Here is a 25,441-nt window from a genome sequence, read left to right on the forward strand (position 1 = left end):
CCCTCGGCGTATGGCTCGAACCAGAACTCACCATGAAGACGCAAGCAACCAAAACCTCGGGTACCTGTTTCGGGCTCATGCGCACGACTCGCAAGATTCTCCCCCTACTGCCTCTTGCTTCCAGGAAACTACTCATCCAGGGACTAGTATTGTCCCGCCTGGACTATAGCAATATAGTCTACCTGGGAGCCCCTGAAGCCACCCTGACGAAACTGCAGCGGACACAGAACGCTGCAGCACGTCTGATAACCAACCTTCCCTCTAGAGTATCCGCCAGACCTGCCCTCAAGGCCCTGCACTGGCTCCCTGTGCGCCAAAGGGTGCAGTTCAAAGCCATGTGCATGTCACATAAGCTGATCAACGGATCTGGTCCCGCGATCCTCAGCGGCATGATCACTCCCTATAAAGCACCCAGATCCTTACGATCTGAGAATGAGCACCTGGCCAGCGTTCCCAGATGTAAAAAGGCACGTACAGGAGGACGACGCTTCTCTGTCCAAGCAGCCACTGGATGGAACGCCCTACCACGCTCCCTCAGACTTGAACCCAACTATTTGGCATTTCGCAAAAAGTTGAAAACACACCTATTCCCTAATTAATCGTCCCTCCTCCCTTCCTTTCCCTCAACTGGATCATAACCTCTATAGCGCGGGGATGCCCTTGGGTCACCAGGCGCTTTATAAATCGCTATTAAATTAAAATTAAACCTGTTCACATCACATGGCCCAGTCCATACATTCACAGATCCATGCTTTGGTTACTTTTCATCTAAACAATCACCGGATTTCAATCACATTTGAAGACTGCAAAGTCAAGTTTGTGTTGCGTTTTCCTGAAAAAACCCACATTAAGCCTCATTTGGAAGCAATTGTAAGGCAGGGAAACAAGCATTGGCATAGCCAATAGTTCTCGCCTTTAGGACCAGTCAATCAAAACTTATACAGGTGCCAAAATACAAACAGATCAGGTGGGAGGGAAGAAGCTTTCTATTGCACGCAGCTAGGGCGTGGAACATGCTTCCAATAGCAATCAAGAACAGTCCATCTTTGCTTTCATTCAGGAAAGAGATAAAAACTTGGTTATTCTCTGCATCTTCCTAGCGCCAAGACGCCCATGGGCAAACGTGCGCTTTATAAATATTCAAATCAAATCCAATCAATCTTATAAGTGTTTAGCCATGCAACAGTTGATGTTGTTGCACCAAGGATATTGTGCTGCATAACAAAATACTTGTAAGGTCCCAAAAGCGAGACCTATTGGCTATGCCAATGCTTGTTGCCCTACCATTGGAGCTGGAATACAGGAGCGCAGTCCATTCGACAAACCTGTCTCCCAGCCCAAACCACCTCATCACATGGAACAAATATGGCCATTCTAGGCTAACAAATGCCTTTTCTATATCCACCGCAAAGATAGTCGCGGAGTCCTTCTCGTAAGTATCAGCCCCTAGCGCTCGTAGCAGACGACGGACATTAATATCCGTGGTTCTGGTGGGAATAAACCCAATTGATCCTTGTTGATCAGTGTTACCATGTGCAGGAGTAATCTAGTAGCCAGTATGCGGCTAAGGATTTTATAGTCTATATTGAGCATAGACCACGGGCAGTATGCAGTTTTGTCCCATGGCGGTGATCTAGTGCGAGACTGGAGAAGAAAAGCAAATATATACAACTATCCTCCCAGCGTTGCAGATCCGATGTCACATTAGCTCATTCACACATGCAGTCATTAGTGGGGCCCATAACACAAACACTTGCACGTCTCCACTCACGAGTCTGCACACAGGAGGGATGAATAGCTAAGCGCTGGACATGTGGGGGGGGGGGTACCTTATTACCTATAGGGAAGAAAAGTTATTTTACAGAATATACAATAGCATTCACCACCTATAGATTCCTAAACATCAAGGCACTCCACCACTTGGTCGACGGACCAATTAGTTGGATTGGTTGATGGTGATTTAGAACCAGCTAAAAACCCATTTAAGACTCAGAATCCTCTACTCTTTTTCATTGAATAACCACAAACTCGTTATTTCTGTTAATCGTATGTTTATCTAAATATTACTTGCAATTAATATTAGCATTTAGGTTGATCAAAGTTTAGAATTTTGTTTAAGCAACACAAATCGCATGACCTTTATATTTACCTATTCTTGCTATCTGGATTTTTCTCGTAACTCATTTGGCTCTGCATAACCGAATTTTTAACCGTTAAATTGTCAATACAGCAGGCCAAAGCTCAAAGTCCGAAAATTCGTTGCTCAGCACGTTACAGTGCAAAAGATCAACAAAGGACCAGAAATGGTGCAAGCATCTGTCATCTGTGGGGTCGATAGGGGTGTGCAGTGTGCAGTCATCGAAACCGCAGAGTGCTACAACGCCCCTCCCTATTATTATTATTATTATTATTATTATATATAAATGTATTAAGCGCACAGCTACCCGTAGGTTTCCCGGCGCTGAAGCATAGCAATGTAGAGCAGGCAAGGGTCCAAAGAGAAAGTTACAAGGAAAACAACCAAGTTTTCACTCCTTTGCGGAACTTAAGATGGCACATTTCAGACCGCAAAGGAATAGGAAGCGAATTCCAGAGTGAGGGCGCCAAATACGAAAAAGAGCGCCCACCAACTCTGGTGCGCTTAAAACGAGGGACAGCAAATCTGCACTGAACGGAGGATCTGAGAGTACGAGAGGGACAGTATTGGTGAACTAAAGTGGATAGGTAATGGGGAGATTTACCAGCTTTAATGCGATGCATGAAGCATAAAGCTTTAAATTTAGATCTAGATTCTATGCGTAGCCAACGCACGCTGCGCAGAGCAGAGGAAACAGAAGCAGATCTGGGCAAATTACACAGTAAACGGGCAGCCATGTTTTGTACCAATTGGAGCTTCCGGGAGACCTCTTTGCAGGCACCCAGGAGTAAAACATTACCGTAGTCCAGCCGTGATGTAACTAAGGCCTGGACCACAAGCTTCTGGGTGTCATGAGGAAGCATCCACGTGATCTTCCTCAGCCACCTGATAATAGTAGTGCAGGTGGCTGCGACTTTAATCACATGTTGTCTCATGGATAGCTGATTGTCAAAGAGGACCCCAAGGTTGCGAGCTGTAGTTGCCGGGACCGGCAAAGGACCCATTTGCTGAGGCCAATGTTGAGGGCCCCAGAGAGCGGAGTCCGGCCTACTACACTTTTTTTTTTTTTTTTTTATAATGAATTTCGGGATAACATGAAACATTTTTAGGCTAAGAAAGACGGTGATTGGCTGGTTGGGGAACGTCCGATTTTTATTCTGAGGTTCTCATGGGTTTTGCCGGTTCATTTTCTCTGTCAGTGTTGCCCTTATGCAACATTGTTGAAGTTTTGCTTGTTTGTCCCAATTGTTCATTTAGACAAGATTTTACTGACTGAGGTTTGGCAGTCCTCCATGTTCCTATCTTTGATCAGGAACACTGTGGCTTGGGGTCGCCTGGAGGTTCACGGAGCCATCCGAGTCTGCGCAGTAGGCATCGCGTTCACGAGACAGTGGCCACTTCTGAACTCCATTTCGGATGCCATATTTTGGTAGGCCCAAATGTCAACTTAAGCGAAACAAACACAAAAAAAATAATTAATGCAAAGAAATGAAGATTCTAATGTTAAACCCGCACTAATCCCTTTATGTATTAGTATTTTCCTACCTTATAGCTACATTTAAAGCGATAATACTCACCATTTGGATCCCAACAGGAACACAAACGTCACATAAGCAACATGTATCATGCGATATTCTTTAACCACATGTATTACTATTAATATGCGTACATAATTTAGATATTAGTTATTCTGCCATGCAAATACCAATAAGTCCCATGTATAATTTGTGTATGCAAATGGTTGGTTTAGTTTAACAAAGCAAACCGTTAGTCAATTATAATAAGTAGGTTATATAATTAGTATTTTCATGCAAAATAGAGGAGGTATACAAAATGTTGCTTTACCTGCTGCATCAGCGGTTTCCCCGGTTTAAGCAAGGGTATGATTATTGCCTCTCTGGTCAAGACGGGCAGGTGTCCCAATTGTTTTGCCTCATTGTACAATTTAGAAGCTAATAGATCAATATACTTTGGGTAAAATTCACTTGGTAGGCCATCTGTACCTGGGGTTTTGTTTCATGCCATGTTCTTAATGGCCCTTCGCACTTCCCCAATTTCTACCTCCCGGACCAGTGCTTCTGCTAATTCTGCATCCACTGCCGGTAGTTCAAAGTCTCCCATGAACCTGTCCATGTCCTCTTCCACTAGGGTCACCTTACTCCTATATAACTCTGCTTAATATTCTAGAAACAAATAATTTATCCCCTGTTGATCGTGCGTCGCTGATTGTGATCTCTGAGTTCTAATATGATCGTACTCCTTCTGGCTGGGTTGGCCAACCAGGCCAATAGGGCTCCCATACCCCTTCTGGCTGGGTTGGCCAACCAGGCCAGTAGGGCTCCCGATTCATCCCTCTCAGAATGCACCCTCGCCAGGCACTGTTTATAGTCAAAGCTGCAAAGGCGTTCCACCTGCACTGCTACTTCCTCTCTAGCTTCCAGAAGTTCTTCCTGCTTGTCTACATTCTCCGGTCTCTCCTGTTCTAGTTCTCTTGGGCGGTGGTCTGCCCTTTGTACATCTTGGAGTAGAACCTTCCGGGTCCCCACCATTTCTGATATACATCTCCCCCTGAGGACTGCTTTAAACGCATCCCACTCGATCAATGGGTCCATTGCTGTGTTGGCGTTTTCTTTAAAATATTGGTCTATGGCCACACCAATCATGGCATGGAGTACTTGATCGTCTAGGGCCTCAGGGCGTAAACGCCACATGGGTATTTTGGGCTTTGCTTGGGACCAATTCAAACTCCAACTCCGGATTGTGGTCAGAAATTGTCCGAGGTATTCACTGCTGCGTACTCCTTGATGTACATCAGGGGAACACAGGGTGGAATCTAATGGCATGTGTAATTTGTGCATCGCCGAAAAAGAGTAATGCAAAGTGCCAGGGTGCTGAGCTCTCCAGGTGTCTACTAAACCCCATTTCTGTTGCCAGTTCTGTCGTGCCTCTGCTATTTTGTGTGGGTGCCTCCGGGAGCGGGGGGTTGTGAGCGGTCAAGAGCCACATCCAAAATGCAATTAGTCTTTCCCCCCCCCCCAATAAAACTGAACCCGGGAGTACAGAGGCTAAATTCCCACATAGGTGCGGCCTGATCTGTGTTGGGTGCATAAATACTTCCCAGAGTTATATCCCGACCATCCAGCCTCCCAGATGCTATCGCATATATGCCATCCCTCACCCAGATCAGGACGCTGCTTGCAAATGCAGAGTAATTTGTATAGAACGCCGGCCCTCCATCTTCGCTGCACAGCAGTACCCGCCTTTGCCATAATGTGGGTCTCTTGAAGTTGAGCAAAATGAGCCCCTCTACAAATTAAATATGCATGTATTTTATCTCTTCATATCATGGTGTGCATCCCTCTGACCAGGGCCGGCTCTAGGGAGGTGCGGGTGGTGCCACCGCACCGGGTGCTGACTTTGCATTGGAGGCGCCTGTTTTCTAGTTTATATTGTGCTTAAAAGCACCTGCTGCCCCGTTCCTGGCCTCTAGCAAATTTCAGGCAACAATTAAACTGTCAAGAACACTCTGGTGAATAATGCTCTTCCAGGCGAGTTCAGAGTTTTGTCTAGTAGAGGTTTTGACTCATGGAAGTTTTGATTCTTGGTAAGGTAGCCCAGAGGGTTAATATGCCTGCTGCAAAGAACATGTATCGTGCAGATCACAAAGTGAATGTAATGTAAACCGGTCAGTGGGTTGCTGCTTTCGTCAATGACTTCCTTTTGTTAGTAGCAGTTTACAGTGAGCTATTAACTGTCAAAGAACTGCGTGCAGACTTCTAAGTATAGATTAGAGCGTTTGGATTCTTTCCCCAGACTTTCATTATTCCAATGTTGCAAAAAGGATTCATTTGGGTACAAATCAATTCTTTTTGTTAAAGAGCCCCAATCCATTGTGTTACATTTTAAATTCAGAGTTTGTGCTTCTCCAGACCAAGTACTCTTAAACTATACTGCCTACCTGTATGGATAATGTGAGTTCACCCCTTGTTGTCTGTCTTATGTAACATTTTCTATACACTGATTTGCACATCTGATTGATTGTCCCTGTGTAATGTGTGTGTTATGTAAAGTGCTCTGACACCCTTCACTTTTATGAGTGACGCTATAAAATTAAGTGCATCTGAGCGAAAGTGGTTATGAAGACTATTAAAGGGTGGTGGGGAGGGAATCCATGGTGGAGGTGGTCATTGGGGGGTGGGGGGGAAAGGCGCCAAAAAATATTGTCGCACTGGGCGCCACCAGTGCTAAAGCCGGCCCTGCCTCTGACATTCCACGAGACACCGTAGGCCTAGTGGGGATCCCATTGGAGTATTAACACCTTTTCCCAACTAAAGTCCACCCCAGCGGCACGCCTACCCCAGCATACCCTTCTATGAACTAAACAAAACCCCCAACTCCCCCCCCCTCCCCCCCCCCCCTCCCCAGGACTGGTACTTGCGAACTAGTCCCCATCCAAACGATATCCAACTGTGTGAACATCCACAAGTGGATAGAGGGGTGAACAGCCGACCGCTCCTGTCCCAGACCCCCGACTCACCACCCCCCATACCTGTACGATCCATCTCAACCCAGATCACCAGTCCGAAGTCTTTCGTTTCCATGCCACTTTCAGCTGGGATCAGTACTCTCCCCTTCTGGTGGGAGTCTTATCGTGCTTCACAAATGTATCGACCGGACAACCAGGACCCAATACTCAGACCAGATCGTCTGCCGTTTGCGGCGTTACTGTTGGAAGTTCTGTCTCAGTCGTTGTTTCCACTGGGAGCCGGTGATCCCTCTGTTCGCCATCCATTCCACTTTTACTGCACTCTCCTCCGCTCTAGGCTAAGCTCTCTGGGAGATGGGGCTCTGGACCCCGATTTATTACTGCAGGGACTATTGTGATGTGATTCCGCTGGAGTTGCATCGTTCTGGGAGCCGCCGCGTGTCCAACCAATCTCCGGCCTCTAGGGGAGTGTTAAAGAACCCCGGTCCTGCGGGGTCCGCTACTCTGAGCCGCGAAGGAAATAGCATTGTGTATGGTAGTTGTAGATGGCGCAACTTCTTCTTAACCCCCAAGAAGGATGCTCTGTTGGGCTGAACTTCCCTGGTAAAGTCCGTGAAGATCATAACTGCGCTATTGTCAGTTGTTAAACCTCGCTTTTGGCGAGCATGTTGCAGAATGTGGTCTCTGTCCGTGAAATGCAACAGGCGTGCCACTATTGGCCTAGTAGGGGTCCCTGGTTTGGGCAGACGTGCTGGGACTCTGTGGGCCCTCTCCAGGGCATAGGAGAACAACCCTTACGGGGCTACTTCTGCTCGCAGCGAATCCTGCAGGAATCCAATCATGTTCTTGCCCTCAGATTTTCCAGGTGCTCCTACCAGTCTGATCTTGTTTCTGCAGGATCTACCTTCGCAGTCTTCGGCCCGAGCTTCCAGTATTTTACCTTTTTGTTTCCAGTTCTGTGAGCGTTGTTTGCACTTCGGTCATCTGCTCTGGGAGAGCCCCCAGTTGCCTCATTATTGAAAACCTTCTGTCTAAGCTTCTGATGGTCATCCTTCAGGAGGCTCAAATCCGTGCCAGTTACGTAGATTTTTCCCTTCCAGCGCCTCTCGAGGCCGTGAGCGGCTGCATGATATCCGCCAGCGTCGGTTTCCTGGGAGTGGAGTCTGTACCCACTTCCACAACGTCCTCCTCATCGTCCATCTGGGTTCCGGAGGCTTCTACGCTAAGGGCACTAAACCCTTGTTTCTTCTGGGTTCTCCCCAATGTTATGCAATCTCTGGTCCTATTCTTCTGTGCCCAGTCAGTTCTGGAAGGCAGGAAGGTGGTCCGAGCTAGCGTAGTTATTCTCCAGTTTTGGCGTAGTGAACTGCACTGCTAGTCTTCGGCTCGGTCGTGGCTTCCGTGAGCTCCCACTTAGTCTATCCCACCATCAGGGCTCGCTTCAGCTCTCCCAGATTGTCTGCTGCCCGTGAGCAGGGTTGTCGATGCCAAGGATTGCTTGGCGGGGGGGGGGTGGGTGGTCAACAGGGCCCCCCAGCACGCCCCTCCTGTGGCCTGCTCAACGGGCCTATCTTTCTCAGGTGCCTGTAGGTCGCTCCTTTCCCCAGGGTGTCTTGCCTTTTAAGCTGCTCTGGCTCAATACCCCAGACGCACCGCAACAGGACGCAGCAGTCGTCTGGATGTTGCGTGCAGTTACTCACTAGGGCAGTCCCCAGTTCTCCTTCCGCAGTACTGCTCCTCTGCGAGATGGTGTTGTAGGTTTCAGCTGGTGGGATGCACCTCCTTAGTCACTGGCAGGGTTTCTCTCACAGCACTTTGCGTTTTTGGCTCTGCCCTGCAGCTCTTCAGTGCGCAGTCTCTGCCCAGGGGTCATAGTGGTCTTCCTCAGTAGGGACTGCCTTTCAGCTGGTGAATTGAGCCCCCTCTTGCTCTGGTGTTCGGCTGCTCGCTCTTCCAGGCGCCACCTGATTTCAGATCTTTCGCTGTCACTACTATGCTCCCCAGCCCCTCACCGCTACTCTCAGCCGCTGCCGAGAGTCGCCTACTCGCTATGGCCTCTACTGTAGGCCCTCTGTGGTGCGGATGCCATTTTGCTGCCGCACTCTCTAGGGAACACACGGCTCACCGCGGTCTGGAGTCTTCTATTTCCCCCCCCCAGTGCGGTTGCTTCCTCTTCAGTGCTCTAGGGCTCCTGGCCGGACGGGATGGGTTCCTCTGCTGGGCACTGCCTTTCGGTCAGCAACGAACAGCAGGAACTCAGCAGCAATTGCAGGACGGCTGCCATTTTGTAGTTTTCCTCGCCAATCCCGCAGTCTCTGATTTCATATAATTGTTTCCACTGCCACGTGGGTCAGAATAGTTGAAAACAGGGAAGCGGCGGTTGGCGCTCCTCAGATCGCGTCCGTCCCAATCAGCTGCATACCATGTCCCCCTTTCCAAAACCTGGCATGAATTGACTTGGACATCGGTCCACACTTTCTCCAAGCTTTCTTGCATGATTCTGAAGAGAAATCGACTTCTGAGGAGCAATCTGTACTTAAGATCCTGTTTATATTGGTAAAGTTAGCTTCTCACCCATATGTTCACCTTCCCTATCTGGTTAGACGTCTTTAAGTGATCATTAAGTGATGAAATCGTACCTAAAGTAGTAGTTTTTTTTTTCATTAATAACACCTTTATGTTTGAATAGTTTGTTCTCACTGGGAGTTTCAAATCAACCTCTTAAATTGGGTTTTTGTGTAGGGCATTGTTGGTACTGTTGGAAAGGCGGCCTTAAATGGACAGACCCTAATTCTTTGTGCCACCTCTTTAAGACTCCTATGTTTATTTTTATGGCTATCGCCATTTTCCATTTTAAGTCTCGCCTGAGACTTGTGTTCTTCCTTCTTTGATCAGTGTGTGCCTGCTTCACTTCCTCGTTGTTTGTCCATCCCTAGGAGCATGGTCCAAGTACTGTCCTTGCCCAGTGTCCTACCACTGCTCGCTTTTTCAGAGATACTTATTCTCTTTAGTTGCGACACTCCATATGCTTTTGCAGGCGCCCCATTCCCCTCTTGTGTATTTCACCCGCTGGACCTGTGTTCCTCTTTATTAGCGATTGTGCTTTTGCCTCCCATCCCGCACCACCCCACCTGATGCTCACTTTCATGTGCTTAACCCCCTGCTGTTTTCCTCCCTGTGCTCCTCCCCCTCCCAGCTCCATGTTCAGCTGGCTCACCTTCATTTGCTCCCCCCCCCCCCTCTGTGTTGCTCCCCACTTCTCTTCCCTAATGCCCTTTCCAGCTTTATCTTCTGCCTTCGACACCCCCCTGCTTCCCACCCCTCCCAGTATTAATCTTCACAAGCCTAGCTTCTGCTCTCCCCAGGGCGCTGCATGTATGCTGTATTCAACTGCCCCCCCTTCCGCCTTGTTGCTTGCCCTACCCCTCCCGCCAGTAAAAAAAGCCTCTTCGTGGCCAGCACTAGCTGCATCATAGCACTTTGTTCCCAAACTTTCAGCCACTCTGTGGTAAACTTTGCTAAAATAACTCGACCGTGCCAATAACTCTTGCATTGGCGAGGCCTGTTGGCTTTGTCAATGCTTGTTTTAAATCCGATTGTATTATCATATATTCTCGGATCCTGTTGCATGGTGGAACGGATTCTATGGTTACGTAGCCACAATGAAGAGCGTTCATTTCAAGTAAACAACTTTTCAACATCACACAGGACTCTTGGAGGGCAGGTGGGAGGGTTTACAGTGCTCATTTTAACACGTTCTATATGAGGATAACGGGTTCTGCGATTAAATAAATGTTTTAGTGTGTACCTTGTCATTAAAGGGGGTCTAGTGAGTCCTTGAAGCATTGACCTAGCCGAGGGCGTCTTAATTTTGACAAAGCAGATGTGTAGGGTTTCTGGGTGTGTTTTAGATGTCCTATTTTCATGCACTGTGAAACGCGATTGACATCAGCCTGCCTAGTTTTAATTTCTTCTGTTTTTCCTCCAGTGTCTAATGTCTTTGTTGTAGCTGCTCTCCACCTCGAAAGGAGTCTGGCGACGGTAAGCTGACTTCAGGTGTAGTAAGGTATAATAGTGCCGAAGTGAGTGTCTTGGCTCATCTTCGTTAGCTGGGGTTGCCAACTATCTGAGAGAAAGAAGAAAAACTGGCTTGGTTTTCATTTTGTGACTGTACAAGGGCAAAAACATTTTCAGTATTCTTTTGTATCAGGGTGTTATGCCTATGTTTGTTCTGATACTCCTCAGGAAAAAATGTGCATAACTCTCAAATACTCAGAAAATAATTTTCTAATGTGTTTGCTGTTTTAGCTTAAGACTTAAAAAGTGAAAATAACCAATTTCCGTTTTCCCTTATTTGTTTACATTCATGGGCATAAAAATGCCGACCATGAAACAAAGGCGTCAACCCTGTCACCGCATAACCGTATACCATTATGCACCCGAGCACTATGCATCTACGTGTGCTGGTCATGGCGTGTGACGGGGCACTGCTCATGGCGTGTGACGGGGCACTGCTCATGGCGTGTGGCGGGGCACTGCTCGAAAGGAGCACTTTCATTTTTGGCTGGGCCCAGTGCTGGCACCAGTAGAGATCCTAGACTGGTGCCAGTGGGTTTAGTTTGAGCGCAGGGTAAACAAGAGAGAAGCAAACCAAGCCAGTAGCTCCGTCTGCGCCATCTGGGATCAACAACATCATTGACGCCAGCCCATTTTCCTCTTGCAGACAAAATCTTGACTTTTGCCCTAAAACCAGAGGCAAACTTTGAGGAATACCCTCTACCAGAGACGCTGCATAGGTCTCAAAATATTTCCTGAATTTTTAGTAGGAACTGTTAAACCGGTTCTCTATGACCTGTACAAATATCCACGGATATTGCAGCTGTTACCGCAAATGGGTGTAAGCATATATTGCACGCCTCATTTCTACTGTGCTGGTGCGTACAATGTTAGAAAGGAAGAGAAGAAAGCTGCTAACCCTGTGCACATCAGAACTGGAACTTTTCCCTTGGAGCAAAGTGGTCCTGAGGTGCCTCCTTTCTGTCCTTCTGGTTCTGATGCAATTTCCTTTTCATAAGATTGCTCTTTGTTCTTCCCACATTCTTCCCTTGTCTTCATGCCTCCCTGGCTCCTTTTGATTCTTACCTTGACAAACTCCTGGTTGTGCATTCCACAGACCACCTTTTTATGGACTTTGATGCCAGCCTAGCGTCGCCATTGTCAGAAGGATGACTTCTTCAATTGCCCACACTACATTAGCAAATACATCCTAGCCCAGTGGTTGAGGGTGTTTGCATGTGCTGCGTCCAGCACCATTCATACTGAGGGCTGGCTAGCGCTAAAGGAACTTTGTGAATGGGTGGCGGTAGACATGCCGTCCTCTGTTCCTAAAGTGACTTGTTACAGCAGCTTAGCTGACCAAGGGGAGCAGTTGGGAGTAGACTTGGCCTGAACCGTCAAAGGGAGTAGGCGAGGGGACTGGGGAAGCAGCCCTGATTTTATTTTTGGATTATAGACCAGCAACTGGGAACAGATTGACAGTGCTGTAGCTCAGATGATGCAGAAAAAGAAACGCTGCATTTGAATCCATCTTTGCTCTGAATATTAGCAATGCAGTACAGCCTCCTTGAACCACAGGGTATAAGACTCGTTGACATACCTGGTGAAATTGAGTAATTCATAGTCCCAAATCATCCCAATTTCCATCTGGGTGCCACACCCGGAATTACCATCTCTTTCAACTTGAAGGATGCAAGTGGATTCTTCCTCACTCTGATGCAAATATGTAGATTTCAGGCCAGTATGCTTCAGTAACTGTAGTAATATAATCCTAGATATGTGCATGTCTTTATCGATATTATCTCACACAGCCAGCACTATTTTTAGTATGTTAACCACTGGGCACACACATAGCGCCATGTACCACCAGTGTTCGTTTTGTAGGACGTTTATAATTGAAATGTTATGTTTGAGGCATGTGAGTTGTAGATCACATGCTTTGCATACTCCTGCCATCTAGTGTTTGGTCCAGATGTTTGCAAGTTGTTTTTCTTCGAAGAAGTCTTTCCAGCCACGAGTTAGGTGACTCCTCCTTTCGGTGATAGTGCACATGGGCATCGACGCGATTGTTTTTTTTCCGCCATTGGGTTCGGACGTGTATTACTGCGCTCCGCTTATAAACCGTTTCTTCAGGTTCCCCTCAGTGTGCAATCCACTCTACCTGCGTCTGTAGTGTTTCGAATGCGTATCCCACTTCTCTGCGTATTGTATCCATCGAGGAAAACCTCCTATTTCGATCAAAGATCCTCATGAAGGCCATCCGGCCTAACCGCGTCGATCCACTTCGCAGTCGATGGAACAGACTCCATTAAAATTCTGCCCTCGGTCACACGCCAAGTATACGCGCACAAAGTGTGCAACTTGTGCTTGTCTCTGGAGCACAGTGAACAGGACTGCGACGCGTGCAGATTGTTCTGATTGAAGAAAACGTTCCGTGATCATCTGGCTCGATGTCGTGAAATGCAGAGTCAAAACATCGAATACACACCGTACATCTTCGGCAAAGAATCCGAGCAAGAATTTGACGCACAAGTGGCCGAGGGAAAACAAGAAGAACTTGTCTCCATTCCATAATCGGACTCCAAGATGGAAGAAGACTTGCCACAAGGTCAACGTCCTGTGAGTATCGGACGCCCCTGGAGCCGAACTCCAACTCAGCCGAAACAAAAGGCTGTGGTCCTACCCTCTTCTTCGAGCCACGGTCGGCACTGCCAAGATGTTTCTGATGCCCCGCCCTCTGACTCTGCACCGAAACACGTCACTAAGCCTTGCGGCTCGGGATTGAGCTAGCCAAAGACTGGCACCGATCTGAAACCTTCAGACGCGAAGACAAACTGCTTCGTAGCCGAAGTCATTGACACCAAAAGTGAAGCCTCCTTCAGCATCAAAACCTTTTGCGTCGGAAAGTCATTCTATCTCGGTACCCAAATCTTCGGCGCCAAAACCTCAAACTATTCCTCTGAAGCTGCAGGATCCGATTTTCGACACCCAAATCTGACCCAAAATAAAAGGAACTTTAGATAAGTTCACATACATGACATGTTCTTACTAAATCATCTAAAAACACAAACCTGAGTCAGAGGACACCTTTTACCATAGTCCTTTGAAGAGGAAGAATGTAGGTACTAACCCCTCCCCTCCTCCTCCACGTTCCCCCTACACCAAGGTCTTTCCCCTTTATACCATTTACTGATTATACCAATTAACTCTCCACCACCACCACATAATCATGACGATTATATTTTACCAATAGAGCCCTGGAAGGATTATACCACTGATTCGCCTACACACAACGACCCAGAGCTTTACCCTGCAAAGCCTTCCCCTCCTGACGACAATGTAGGATATCTAGAGTTACTAGCTAGAGCTGCAGAATATCATGGGGTACAGTTACACAAGTAAACGCTTAGTAGCACACAAAGAGCTAGCCACACTGTACCTATGCTTAAAGGTATGATGAGACATGCCGATTATATCTTTAAAGATCCAGTGGGTGCTCGCATTCTCACCCCCAGAATTTATCAAAATGACAAACCTGCTCCCTCAGATAGTCTTTATTAAAGGACAGTTACCACTAGACACATTGCTGGTCTCTGGTGCCCGTAAAGGGGCCAATTCAAACTACAGGAGATTCTCCCCCTCCAGACAGAGTCCAAACTATTAGACGCCTCTGGTAAACGAGTAGTCACCCAAGCAGCAAATCATTGGCGCATTACCAACACCCAGGCCCTGCTAGCCAGATATGATGGGGCGCACTGGTACGAGATGGAGCAATTGCTACAACACCTCCCGGATGAGCACAAAGCAAAAGCTGAAGATTTAGTCCAGGAAGATGCGCTTTAGATGCTGCAGACACCGCAGATGGAGAGATCAACACTAGTGTTATTAAGGAGACATGCATGGTTGAGGATTTCTGGTTTCAAACCCAAAGTACAACAGTCTATTTTAAATACACCTTTTGACAAGGAACATTTCTTCGGGCCCAAAGTAGATAAGTCATTAGAAAAATAGAAAAGACACAAAAGTAGCCAAGTCCATGGGAGCTCAGGAGTCTCCCTCTAATCGGGGCTCCTTTCGTCTCTCCTACCTTGGGGGGGTCACAAACCATGTCCTCAGACAATACTGCCACCTCTTACAAAGGCAACAGTCCATCTTCCTCTACAAGAGGCTTCTTTAGAGGTTACAGAGGCAACTACAACAAAGGTCGAGGCAGGGGTTCTACATCACGTAATTCACCCTCCGCCCTACAAGCAGTAACTTGCCTACACTTCCCTCCCGATCATTTAACCCCTGTCAGGGGACGTCTTCTACAATTCCTCCCCATTTGGCAATCGATCACCACAGACAAATGGGTGTTAGGAATTATCCAACATGGTTATTGCCTGGAGCTTACCAACTATCCTCCAAACATTCCACCACGTTTTCACAAAATGTCACCATAACATTTAAATCTACTTCAACAAGGGGTTCAATCTCCTGTTTAAAGAAGCCATAGAACCTGTGCCGTTATAGCCGCAAGAAACAGGTGTGTACTCCCTGTGCTATCTCATCCCCAAAAAGTAGATAGCTGGTTATCCGTGATTGAATTAAGATGCTCCCAGGATAACAAAGTGCCGTCAGGAATAAGATTAACCCAGCTGTCAATCCCGGCATCTTTTAATGGTGATACGAATGCATCCTTAGACCATTCAGGTGAACCTGGTGTTTCCCAAATAGGTGCCATGATCTAGTCTAGACTTCAGAGAACTAAACCGCTACATACTTTCAGAGCATTGCCCCATGATGACACTTCAACAAGTGCTCCCACTTCTACAGCAGGGCAATTTTATGTCTACTCTAGACTTAAGACACATATTTCCACATTCCAATTCATCTTGCTCCTCATCGCAAATACCTCAGATTCATGATAGTGGGTCATCATTACCAATTCACAGTACTACCATTTGAAGTCACCACTGCTCCCAGGGTATTTACCAAATGTCAGGCATGGATGTTTCGTCTTCAGATGTGCTGCAACTACTGTCTTCCCATACCTGGACGACTGGCTCATCAAAGCCAGCACCACATGTGTCTCCAGCACACACAAACCACAATTCACTCACTTCACCTTCTAGGGTTTACAGTAAATTTGTGGAAGTCTTATCTACAGCCTTCCAACACACAAACTTATCTGGAAGCCACGATAGACACTCAAAGCTGTAACCTCTCCCACTACAGCCAGGATTCACAGTATTCTGTCCCTTCTCACTCCATTTCAGCCCACCCAATCTTTACCAGCAAAAGTATTCATGCGACTGCTAGGAATGATGGCGTCGTGCATTTTAAATTTTTTTTTTGTTTGTGTTTTTTTGTCCTCGCACGCCATTATACAAATCCAGAGCTGCTTTGTTTAAACTCTGCGGCCCCCTAGTTCATTGGCACCAACAGATGAACTCAGATCTTAATGGTTTGCTCTTTACACAACCACTCGTGGTCTGTTCCTCGCCTTTATATGGATACCAACACACTGACCCGAGTGGTAAAGTAATTCTATGTAAGGGCATAATCATTCGACGTATATAGTTCTAATTTAGAGGTTGTCCAGCCACTCTATGCATGGTACCCAGAAAGCTATCTTCTTGCTGTTTTTTCTATATGCTATATTTAATTTCATTACATACTTAACAGAATTTAGCTAATCTAAAAATGTCGGAGTATTACTTTTGATCCAAAATTTACATATTTCTCGTCGAGCCAGTAAAATGAGAAAAAAAGCATAATTTGTTGTTGTCTAAAGATAAATTTGCATAGTTCTCAAAAATGCCAATACATATTAAATAAATGCTCACCTGAATGTCAAACCCAAATATGCCTTCCATACCTCTTATTACCGGGTGCCAAAATTGACGTAATCTAGGGCAGCTTAAAAACATGTGCTCGTCATTGGCTTTCTCTTGCCAACATTTAGGACAGCACGGAATAGCTCCCTTAGCAAACTTTGAGAGCTTGGAAGGAGACCAGTATATTCTGTGAAGAGAGGTGATTTCTTCTTAAGTTGGCAGTTGGAACTGTGGAGTATAATAGATCAAAAGATACTTGCCATATTGCTTCTGCGTCGGAGCCCGGCAAGCACTCGTCCCACAGCTGTGATGGAAGGGAGAAGTCGCCATCAGACCATTCAATCAGAAGCCAATAGAGATTTGCCACTTCCCTCTTATTTTGTTGTCTTGTCCATAAAGCAGTCTCTAAGTCATTTGTGTAGCCCACCTCCATAGCAGTTGCTTGTAACCAACTTTTTATTTGTAGGTGTTTAAATTTAGATAGCTGGTTATCCGTGATTGAATTGAGATGCTCCCAGGATAACAAAGTGCCGTCGGGAATAAGATTAACCCAGCTGTCAATCCCGGCATCTTTTAATGGTGATACTAATGCATACTTAGTCCATTCAGGTGAACCTGGTGTTTCCCAAATAGGTGCCATGGCCGAATAGTAGCTGATTTTTAGGAGCTTCTTCATTTTAAACCAAGTATGTGCTAGGTCTTTTAAAGATTTCAGACGGACCTTCTTAAAGAAACGAGGATCTCGAAATTTGTATATATAAGCGTTTTCGGCTCCTTTTAAACTTTGCAACATTTCCCTATATCTGAACTGTTGGGCTCAGACAAAAGCATTTTACCAGCTCTAATCAAAAAAATCCATGCATATAAAATTATGTCCGGTGCACACAGTCCTCCCTTAGTTTTTTCTTCTCCGAAGTTTTTTCCAGGAGATCCTTATGCCCTTAGAGGCCCATATCAAAGAATTAATTTTTGCCTGGATTTTCCTCAAGATTTTTTCATTGAAGGCTAATGGTATGTTTTGGAATCTAAATATCCGTTTTGGTGAGAGCATCATTTTCACCGAGTTGATTCTTCCAATTAATGATAGAGGTATGTACGACCAACTTTTCATAGTCGGATAATTCTTTATCTACTTTACATAGATTGATATCAGGTATATCATTGATATCCTGTGCAATTTTAATACCTAAATATATCTTCTCTCTTTTTTCAATAGATAAGGACCGGCATTTAAATTCCAGGCCATACACTCTGTTTAGAATGATTGATCTCATAACCTGAAATGTTGCCGAATTGATATGCTAGGTTATATATAATAGGAGTAGTTTTCACAAGGTTAGAAGTGTATACCATGATCTCATCGGCATAAAGTGACACTTTTTTTTCCCAGTTACCACACCCGAAAGGGAAAATATCTTGAGGTCTCCTGATCCTTTCAGCAAAAGGCTCTATATAAAGATTAAAAGGCATTGGAGAGAGGGGGCAGCCTTGCCTGGTTCCTCTTTGAACTGAGATAGTAGGGGAAAGGTTACCATTTATGAGTATCTTAACTGTGGGAGCTTGGTAGATAGATGAAATTACTCTCCAAAATTTCTCCCCTAAATTGCATTTGCCCAATACTTGACCTAAGTAGAGCCAATTAACCCGATCGAACGTTTTAGTTGCATCCAGTGTGATAATTGCCAAATGTGTTTTATGTAGTGTCGCAAGAGCTATAGCGCCTATCAGGTTATAGGTAAGGTCTTGAATACCTCTCCCTTTAACAAAACCCTTTTGATCCTGATGTAACAGTTCATTCATAACCCTATTTAATCTCTCTGCTAAAATCTTTACAAAAATGTTATAATCCAGGTTAAGCAGGGAGATTGGTCTATATGAATCACATTGGTTTGGTGATTTGGACGGTTTTAAAATCAGAGCAACCGTAGCCTCATCCCATGAGGGAGGCATATTCCCACCCTTATCAAAGATGTGAGGAAGTTTATCCAAAACAGGAATAAGGACCTCCGCTAATGATTTATAAAGCTCGGCCAGTAGACCGTCCGGTCCAGGTGCTTTACCTTTCTTCCCTGCTTCTATTGTTTTACTAATTTCGAACTGATTAATAGATTTATTTAAATTTTTAGAGGTCTCTGCACTGATTTTTTTTTTTTTTTTTCCAATGAGAAACAATCAAGCCAGGATCGTACTGTTTCTTCCTGTGGATTTAGATCTTCTCTGTAAACCTTTTCAAAATGTTTTAAAAAAAGCTCCTTCAATTTCTGCCGGAGTTTGACAGAGTTTACCAGTTATACTGCAAACAACTTCCCCTATATTACTTTTAGCTAGATCCTGTTTTGTTTTCCAAGCTAAAAGCTTGCCACAACCTTCCCCATATTCAAAATGGGCCAATTTGCTAGCCTCCCATCTCTTCTGTAACCTAACATCCAAAACCGCTGCCAGTTCCATTTTAAGGGATAGTATTTTATCAGTAATGTTACCTTCTGTTCTGTCCCCTTGATCTAGGAGTTCAAGCTCTAATTTCTGAATACTCTCCTCTATCTCTTCTACCTCTATTTTATATTTCTTTTGTCTATCGAACTGGATAGAAGTAATACATCCTCTCAGGAATGCCTTATAGGCATCCCATACAATTTCTATGGAAGTACTAGCAATGTTGACTTCAAAATATTTCTTTGTTTCTTCCAGGAACCTTGCAGTAGTTTTTTCCTCTAATAAAATAGATCTATCCAGTGTCCATCTTTTGTTCTTATAATTATTTTGGAGTTTCAGTGTTAATAATACTGCGGCATGATCAGATAGATGACCCGGTTGGTGTTTTATTTCGGTTACTAGACCCCTAAGTTCCGTGCTGATTAGAAAAAAATCTAACCTTGATCTGTGACCAAGTTTTTTATTATGAAAAGTATATCCTTTCTGGTTTCCTTTTCTTTCCCTCCAAATGTCCGTCCAAGCTAGCTGTTTCATTGTGTTTTTTAATAGAGATCTCATTTTACAATTCAACAAAGTTCTACTATTTAAGGATCTGTCTATCACAGGATCAAGAACTAGATTGAAATCCCCTGCCAAAATTAAAGGGTCTCGAAATAATAGAAGTTCAGCACATAAAGCTTTTAAAGGAGTTGGATCATCTAAATTAGGTCCATAATAACCGGCTACCGTAAATTTATGAGTGTGAAACCTTACTCTTGCTATAGCCCATCTACCCATCTTATCAGTTTTAGAGCCTTCAATTGATAGCGCCATATTTTTTTTCTAGAAGTATGGCTACTCCCTTCGTTGTGGTCTGCTGAGTGGTGCAGATAACCTCTTTAATCCAGGTTTTAGCTTTACACAGGCTTCTCGTCTCCTTCATTTAGATGTGTTTCTTGAAGGATAAAAATTTGTTTGGGACTGTCTCTTAAATATTGAAATATCCTCTCCCTCCTAAGCTTTACCCTTGGCCCGTTTAAATTCCATGACAGAATCTTCAAATATGATGCGTAATCAACTGTGGGCTGTGTCATTACTTATATGATGTAAAGAGTTTCTTTTTAAGCTCTATTTGGCGATTGGTAGGTGGTGGGAGGGGATGGGGGAGCACACTAGGTGGGGAGCATAGGGGGGAAAAAAATAAGTCCCAAAGTGCTCCCCTGGAGAACCCCAACTAATTCCCTTATGGCCCTACCCTGGCCTTTGAGGCTCATCTCGCGTCAGTCGGAGTGAAAAAGTGATGAGCATAGTTTAAATATAACTTTTACTTAGACTAGCTCCTACATTTTTGGCCATTATTTTAATTTTAAGGGACTCCCATTAACTCCTTAATAGGAAATAAGAGGTAAAAACTTAACTAGATTAATCTATCCCCTTTTAGCCTCTAGCTCCGCCTTTTTGCGTGGTAATATCCTGAAGAAAAGTCTCCGCCTCCTCTACCCGTCTCAAAACATGCATTCTGTTATTATACATTACTTTTAATGTAGCTGGGAATTTGAGTTGTACTGACGCTCCTTGTTGTTTGAAAGGATCTAGTAGTTTTCCCAGCTCCCATTGTTTAGATGCAGTTATTGAAGAGACATCAGACCGAATCTGGAACGTAAACCCTTCTGCACTCAGCATATTTAGTTTTAGGGCCTTGTTCAGAATTTCATCTTTTACGTTATATGTCAAAAAATGAATCCGAATTTTCCTCGTCTAGACTTCTTCGGGCTTAATCTGTAGGGGTCCCTATGTACCCTTTGAATAGCTGCAAGTAGAACTTGCTCTGAGTAATCCATATTTATGGTTTGCTTAATTAACTTGACAACATAATCTTTAATGTTGTCCCCCTGGACCCCTTCAGGTATCTTAAGCAAGCAGAGATTATTACTCCGTTGAGCATTTTCAATAGATTCCAATTTGTCCTGAATGCCACTTTCTCGCACCCTTAAATTGATAAGATCCTTCGTGTTTTCGTCTGTTCTTAATGTTAACTCTGCCACTCTCGTCTCCAGTGCAGCAGCTCTTGCAGTTAACATATCCAACTTATCTTCCATTTTCTCGCAAAAGACTTTTATTTCCGCCTGGTTGTTTTCAGATATCTGGAACCTATTTCTCATTTCGTCAGTTAAAGCCTGTAAAAGGTCGAAGGTTGTTCGATGCAGGGGCGGAGGAGAGCCCTTTGCACATTCGTTTGAATTTTCAGAATGATCTTGCTCTGAAACTGCTTGGGGGACGGGGGAAGAGGGCTCCACTGTTGATAGATTTAATTCAAGATCCGGATTATATACATCTGCCATTATATAACCTCCTTGGTCTTTCTCGGTTGAAAGGTCTGCTAGTGGTTGAAATTTATTAGGAGTCAATATACCCTCCGAATACTGAAACTGTTCATCGGATTTCTCCAAGCCGTTAGAATTACTGAAGCTATTAACACGATTAGCAGACATATTATCCAATGGTTTTAATGTCCGTATATTAGGTACTGACTTGAAATAATTTTTTAAGGAGGGTATCAAATTGACTTTTCTCTTGGGATCTTGAGTTAGTACCCTCTTTTTCCCCTTAAATTTAGTTTTTGCTGGAGCTTTTGAGCCCTAAGATGTAACCACCTCACGTTCTCCACAGGCTCAAGAATTGGCTTCCTTTTTACACTTCTTAAGGGGTATCGAGATAGTGTATTAGCAGGTGTATTTGTCCTTTTTTTTTTTCTTGATAAAACACTATCTAATAAGCCTGTCCCACCCTTATTTACACCTGTGACACTTCAGTTCTTAACTTTGGAGTAACTTCCGTGATGTCAAATGAAGCAGCTCTGCTTGAAATCGACTCATGTTGAGATTTGGAGTTTGAATAGGCAAAACATCAGGCGTGGCCCCTCTGCCTCCTTTGCCCCTACTGGTCGCGGACAAACACACCGCAGCCCTGCGCCCGCGGGACACTCCCCGAGCTGCCCTTGACCAAAGTGCAATCTGGCTTTCCCCAGGCTCTCCCGTCTGCACCTCCCGTCAGAGCTGCATCGGGAGAGCAAACATCACCCTCCGCCAGCTCCTTCGCTCCAGCCCCTTTGCACCGCAGAAAGGGAAAGACTCCGATGACATCAAATCCGCAGTCAGCAAGTGCCCCGACTCGCGATCTGCCGATCAGCGGGGAGAAACAGAAGTGGAGTGCTCAAACGCCGGCTCGAGCAGCAGCCGGGCCGGGGGAAAGAACCACCGTCCCCGTACCTCCTCAGCTGAAACGGAGTCCTTCCAGAGCCCGCAAGATACGGGCCCCAGCTGAGCCAAACTGGACCTGTCGGCTGCTGAAAACCACCTCGGAAACACCATAGACGCCGAAAACACGGGTGAAGTTTCTCGTTTTTGCTCTTGCTGTTCCGTTTTCCCCTTTTTGCCTATGTGACTTCCGTATCCAAATTAAGAGTGAAAATTTAAAATATATCCTGGCCAAAGTTTAAAGTCCGCTAGTCAAAATTACATTATCAAAAATTCTAGCATTCTACGGTCCTTATGTGGTTAACTTTTCATTCCGACTGTGAGAGCCTCCACGACCTGCTAACCGCCAGCCGCCATGTTCTCCTCCCTCAACTGTGCATTTTAATTGTTCCCTATGCAAGACTTCACATGCGCCCCCTTCAAGAATGCTTAGCAAGTCAGTGGAACCAGTCAGAGGGTCAGTTGACTGATCTAGCGTTGATAGATGGCCACACCGTCGCTCTCTGCAGTTGTGGAACCCACAACATTTATCCGAAGGGCGGCCCTTTCTCGACCCTATTCCACAGACAGTGCGAATAGGAGACTCATCGCTCACTGGTTGGGGTGCTCACCTACAAAGTCACACAATCCAAGGATTATGGATTCTAAAGTACAGGAGCCGCCATATAAATCACCTAGAGCCACTAGCAGTGTTTCTAGCGCATCTAATAGGCAAAACTGCCTTAGTCTGCACAGATAACATGACAGTTATGTACTATATACAAAAACAGGGGGGTTGGGCACTCCAACTGTCATGCCTAACACAAGCCATTTGGAATTGGGCCATACATCTCAAAATGTATCATCTAGCAGGAATAAACAATCCGATTGCGGACTGAGACAGCAACTCCACGAGTGGGAACTTCATCCCCAGACTCTTCTTCTCTACTTTCAGAAATGGGGGTTTCCTCACATAGACGTGTTCGCCACAACTCAAAGCGCAAAATGCCCAAGCTTCGCCTCCAGGTTCCCACACCCGCTCTCCTAAGGCCATGCCCTGTGGATGAACTGGTCAGGGATATTTGCCTACTCTTTTCCGCCTCTCCCACTCATTCCGCTGGTAGTTCGGAAGTTCAGACAATCATCCCTCAAACTCATTCTCCTAGCTCCCACATGGTTTACCACCTTGCTAGAGCTCTCAGTAGTTCAACACCAAAAGCTGCATCTCAACTCCAGTCTCCTCACTCATAGCCATGGAGAAATCAGACATCCAAATCACAAGGAACTCAACCTGGCTATTTGGCTCCTGAAGTCATAGTTTGGTTATTTACTATTACCACCAGACTGTATGAATATCCTAAAGGAGGCTAGGAGTCCAACTACTAGGGCATGTTATGCAGTAAAATGGAATCGATGTGTTATATACTGTAACAATATCAATCCCCTTCATGCTTCAGTGTCAACATCTGTTATCTCTTACACTCACAGCAATCTGGATTAGCCTACACATCCATTTGTTTGCATTTAGCAGCAGTAGCTGCATACTTACAAAACAGACATCACTTCCCTCTACTCAGAGTACCTGTGATTAAAGCCTTCATGGAAGGAATAAAAAGAGTAATACCACCAAGCGGTCCACCTGCACCAGTATGGAATTTGAACGTAGTCCTTACTAGGTTAATGGGTCCACCTTTTGAACCAATGCGCAAGTGTCAACTACAGTTTCTCTCATGGAAGGTTGCTATTCGTATTGCAATCGCTTCCTTAAGGAGAGTTGGTGAACTTCAGGCACTAACTATACAAGAGCCTTTCTTTCAACTTCACAAAGACAAAGTGGTTCTTCAAACCAATCCCAAATGCCTTCCTAATGTGGTTTCTGCTTTTCACATCAATCAATCAGTTTCATTACCCGTGTTCTTTCCTCAAGCCGATTCTGTAGCAGAACGAGCTCTAAACACACTAGATGTTAGAAGTGCTCCACTATACTATGTGGAAAGAACAAAAGATTTTCGTAAGACAAAAAAGCTTTGTTGCTTTTTCACCGCAACACAAAGGCAATCCCATTTCTAAATCGGGCATTGCAAGATGGATCGTGAAATGTATCCAAACATGTTATGTGAAAGCGAAAAAAACCTTGACAATGCCCCCTAGAGCGGATTCCACCCACAAAATAGGGGCTTCTAAGGCTTACTTAGGGAATATTCACCTAGCTGACATCTGTAAGGCAGCAACATGGTCTACACCACACACATTCACCAAGCACTATTGTGTAGATGTGTTAGTGAGGCAACACGCTAATGTAGGTCAGGCAGTACTTAACACTGTTTCAAGCAACTGCAACAGCTACAGGTTAGCCACAGCTTTGGGAGTTTACTGCTGTATAGTCTATACAAAGCATGTGTATCTACAGGTCACATACCTCGAACGGTTAATGTTACTTACCAGTAAGAATCTGTTCTTGGCATGTAGAGCTGTCGATTCACTTGCGCCCACCCGCCTCCACCGTACCTATACCTGTTGCAGTTTTCTTACTTTACATACATACGAATGGACATCTCTATTCAACCTTTACTAACTCCATTCTCACCCTCTGCAGGAAAACAATCTTAACAATGGAGTCGATGCCCATGCACACTGTCGCCGAAAGGAGGAGTCTCCTACCTCATGACTGGAAAGACTTCTTCAAAGAAAAGTAACTTGCAAAAATCTGGACCCAACACTAGATGGCAGGAGTATGCAAAGCATGTGAATCTACAGCTCTACATGCCAAGAACAGATGCTTACTGGATAAGTAACATTATCCTTCTGGTAAATTAATTAAAAGAAATTGCATCACCAAGTGCCAAAATTGATCAGATGAATTTCTCTTAAGTTCTGCTGACACAAATGCTGCATACTTTTGCATCTTGGTGGTATTCATTAAAAAAGATTTGAAACTGGAAATGAACAAAACTGATTATAACCGTTTCAGTACTTTTATCTATAGATTTGGAAGATGCTAGTAGTACGATTACATTCCTGGTCCTTCACTTACTGGTGGGAAAGATGCTACTAGTATAATTATCTGAGTTGTCCATCACCTACATATTGGGAAGATGCTTCTAGTACTTTCATCAGTCTGGCCCTTCTCCCTCTCCTGCTGATGGGAAAGTTGGTAGCTACTTGTACGACTACATGCTGGGCTTTAGACTGCAGATGGTGGAAGATGCTGCTATTCATGGTCCTTCACCTGCCGGTGGGGAAGATACTGCTAGTACGGTCATCTGCCGGGTCCTTCAGCTGTGGATGGGAAAGA

General features: G+C 45.0%; 1 protein-coding gene across 1 annotated transcript in view; it reads left to right on the top strand.

The window, feature by feature from the left end:
• The window catches only part of DGAT1 (diacylglycerol O-acyltransferase 1), a 316,877-nt gene that overhangs the window by 175,746 nt on the left and 115,690 nt on the right, over positions 1-25,441 (top strand). The window contains exon 5 of the mRNA XM_085604343.1: positions 10,612-10,664. Within this exon, the coding sequence (XP_085460469.1) occupies positions 10,612-10,664 (53 nt within the window). The remainder of the gene's footprint in view (positions 1-10,611; positions 10,665-25,441) is intronic.

Source organism: Triturus cristatus, chromosome 5_1 (assembly GCF_964204655.1).
Source record: "Triturus cristatus chromosome 5_1, aTriCri1.1, whole genome shotgun sequence".
NCBI lineage: Eukaryota > Metazoa > Chordata > Amphibia > Caudata > Salamandridae > Triturus > Triturus cristatus.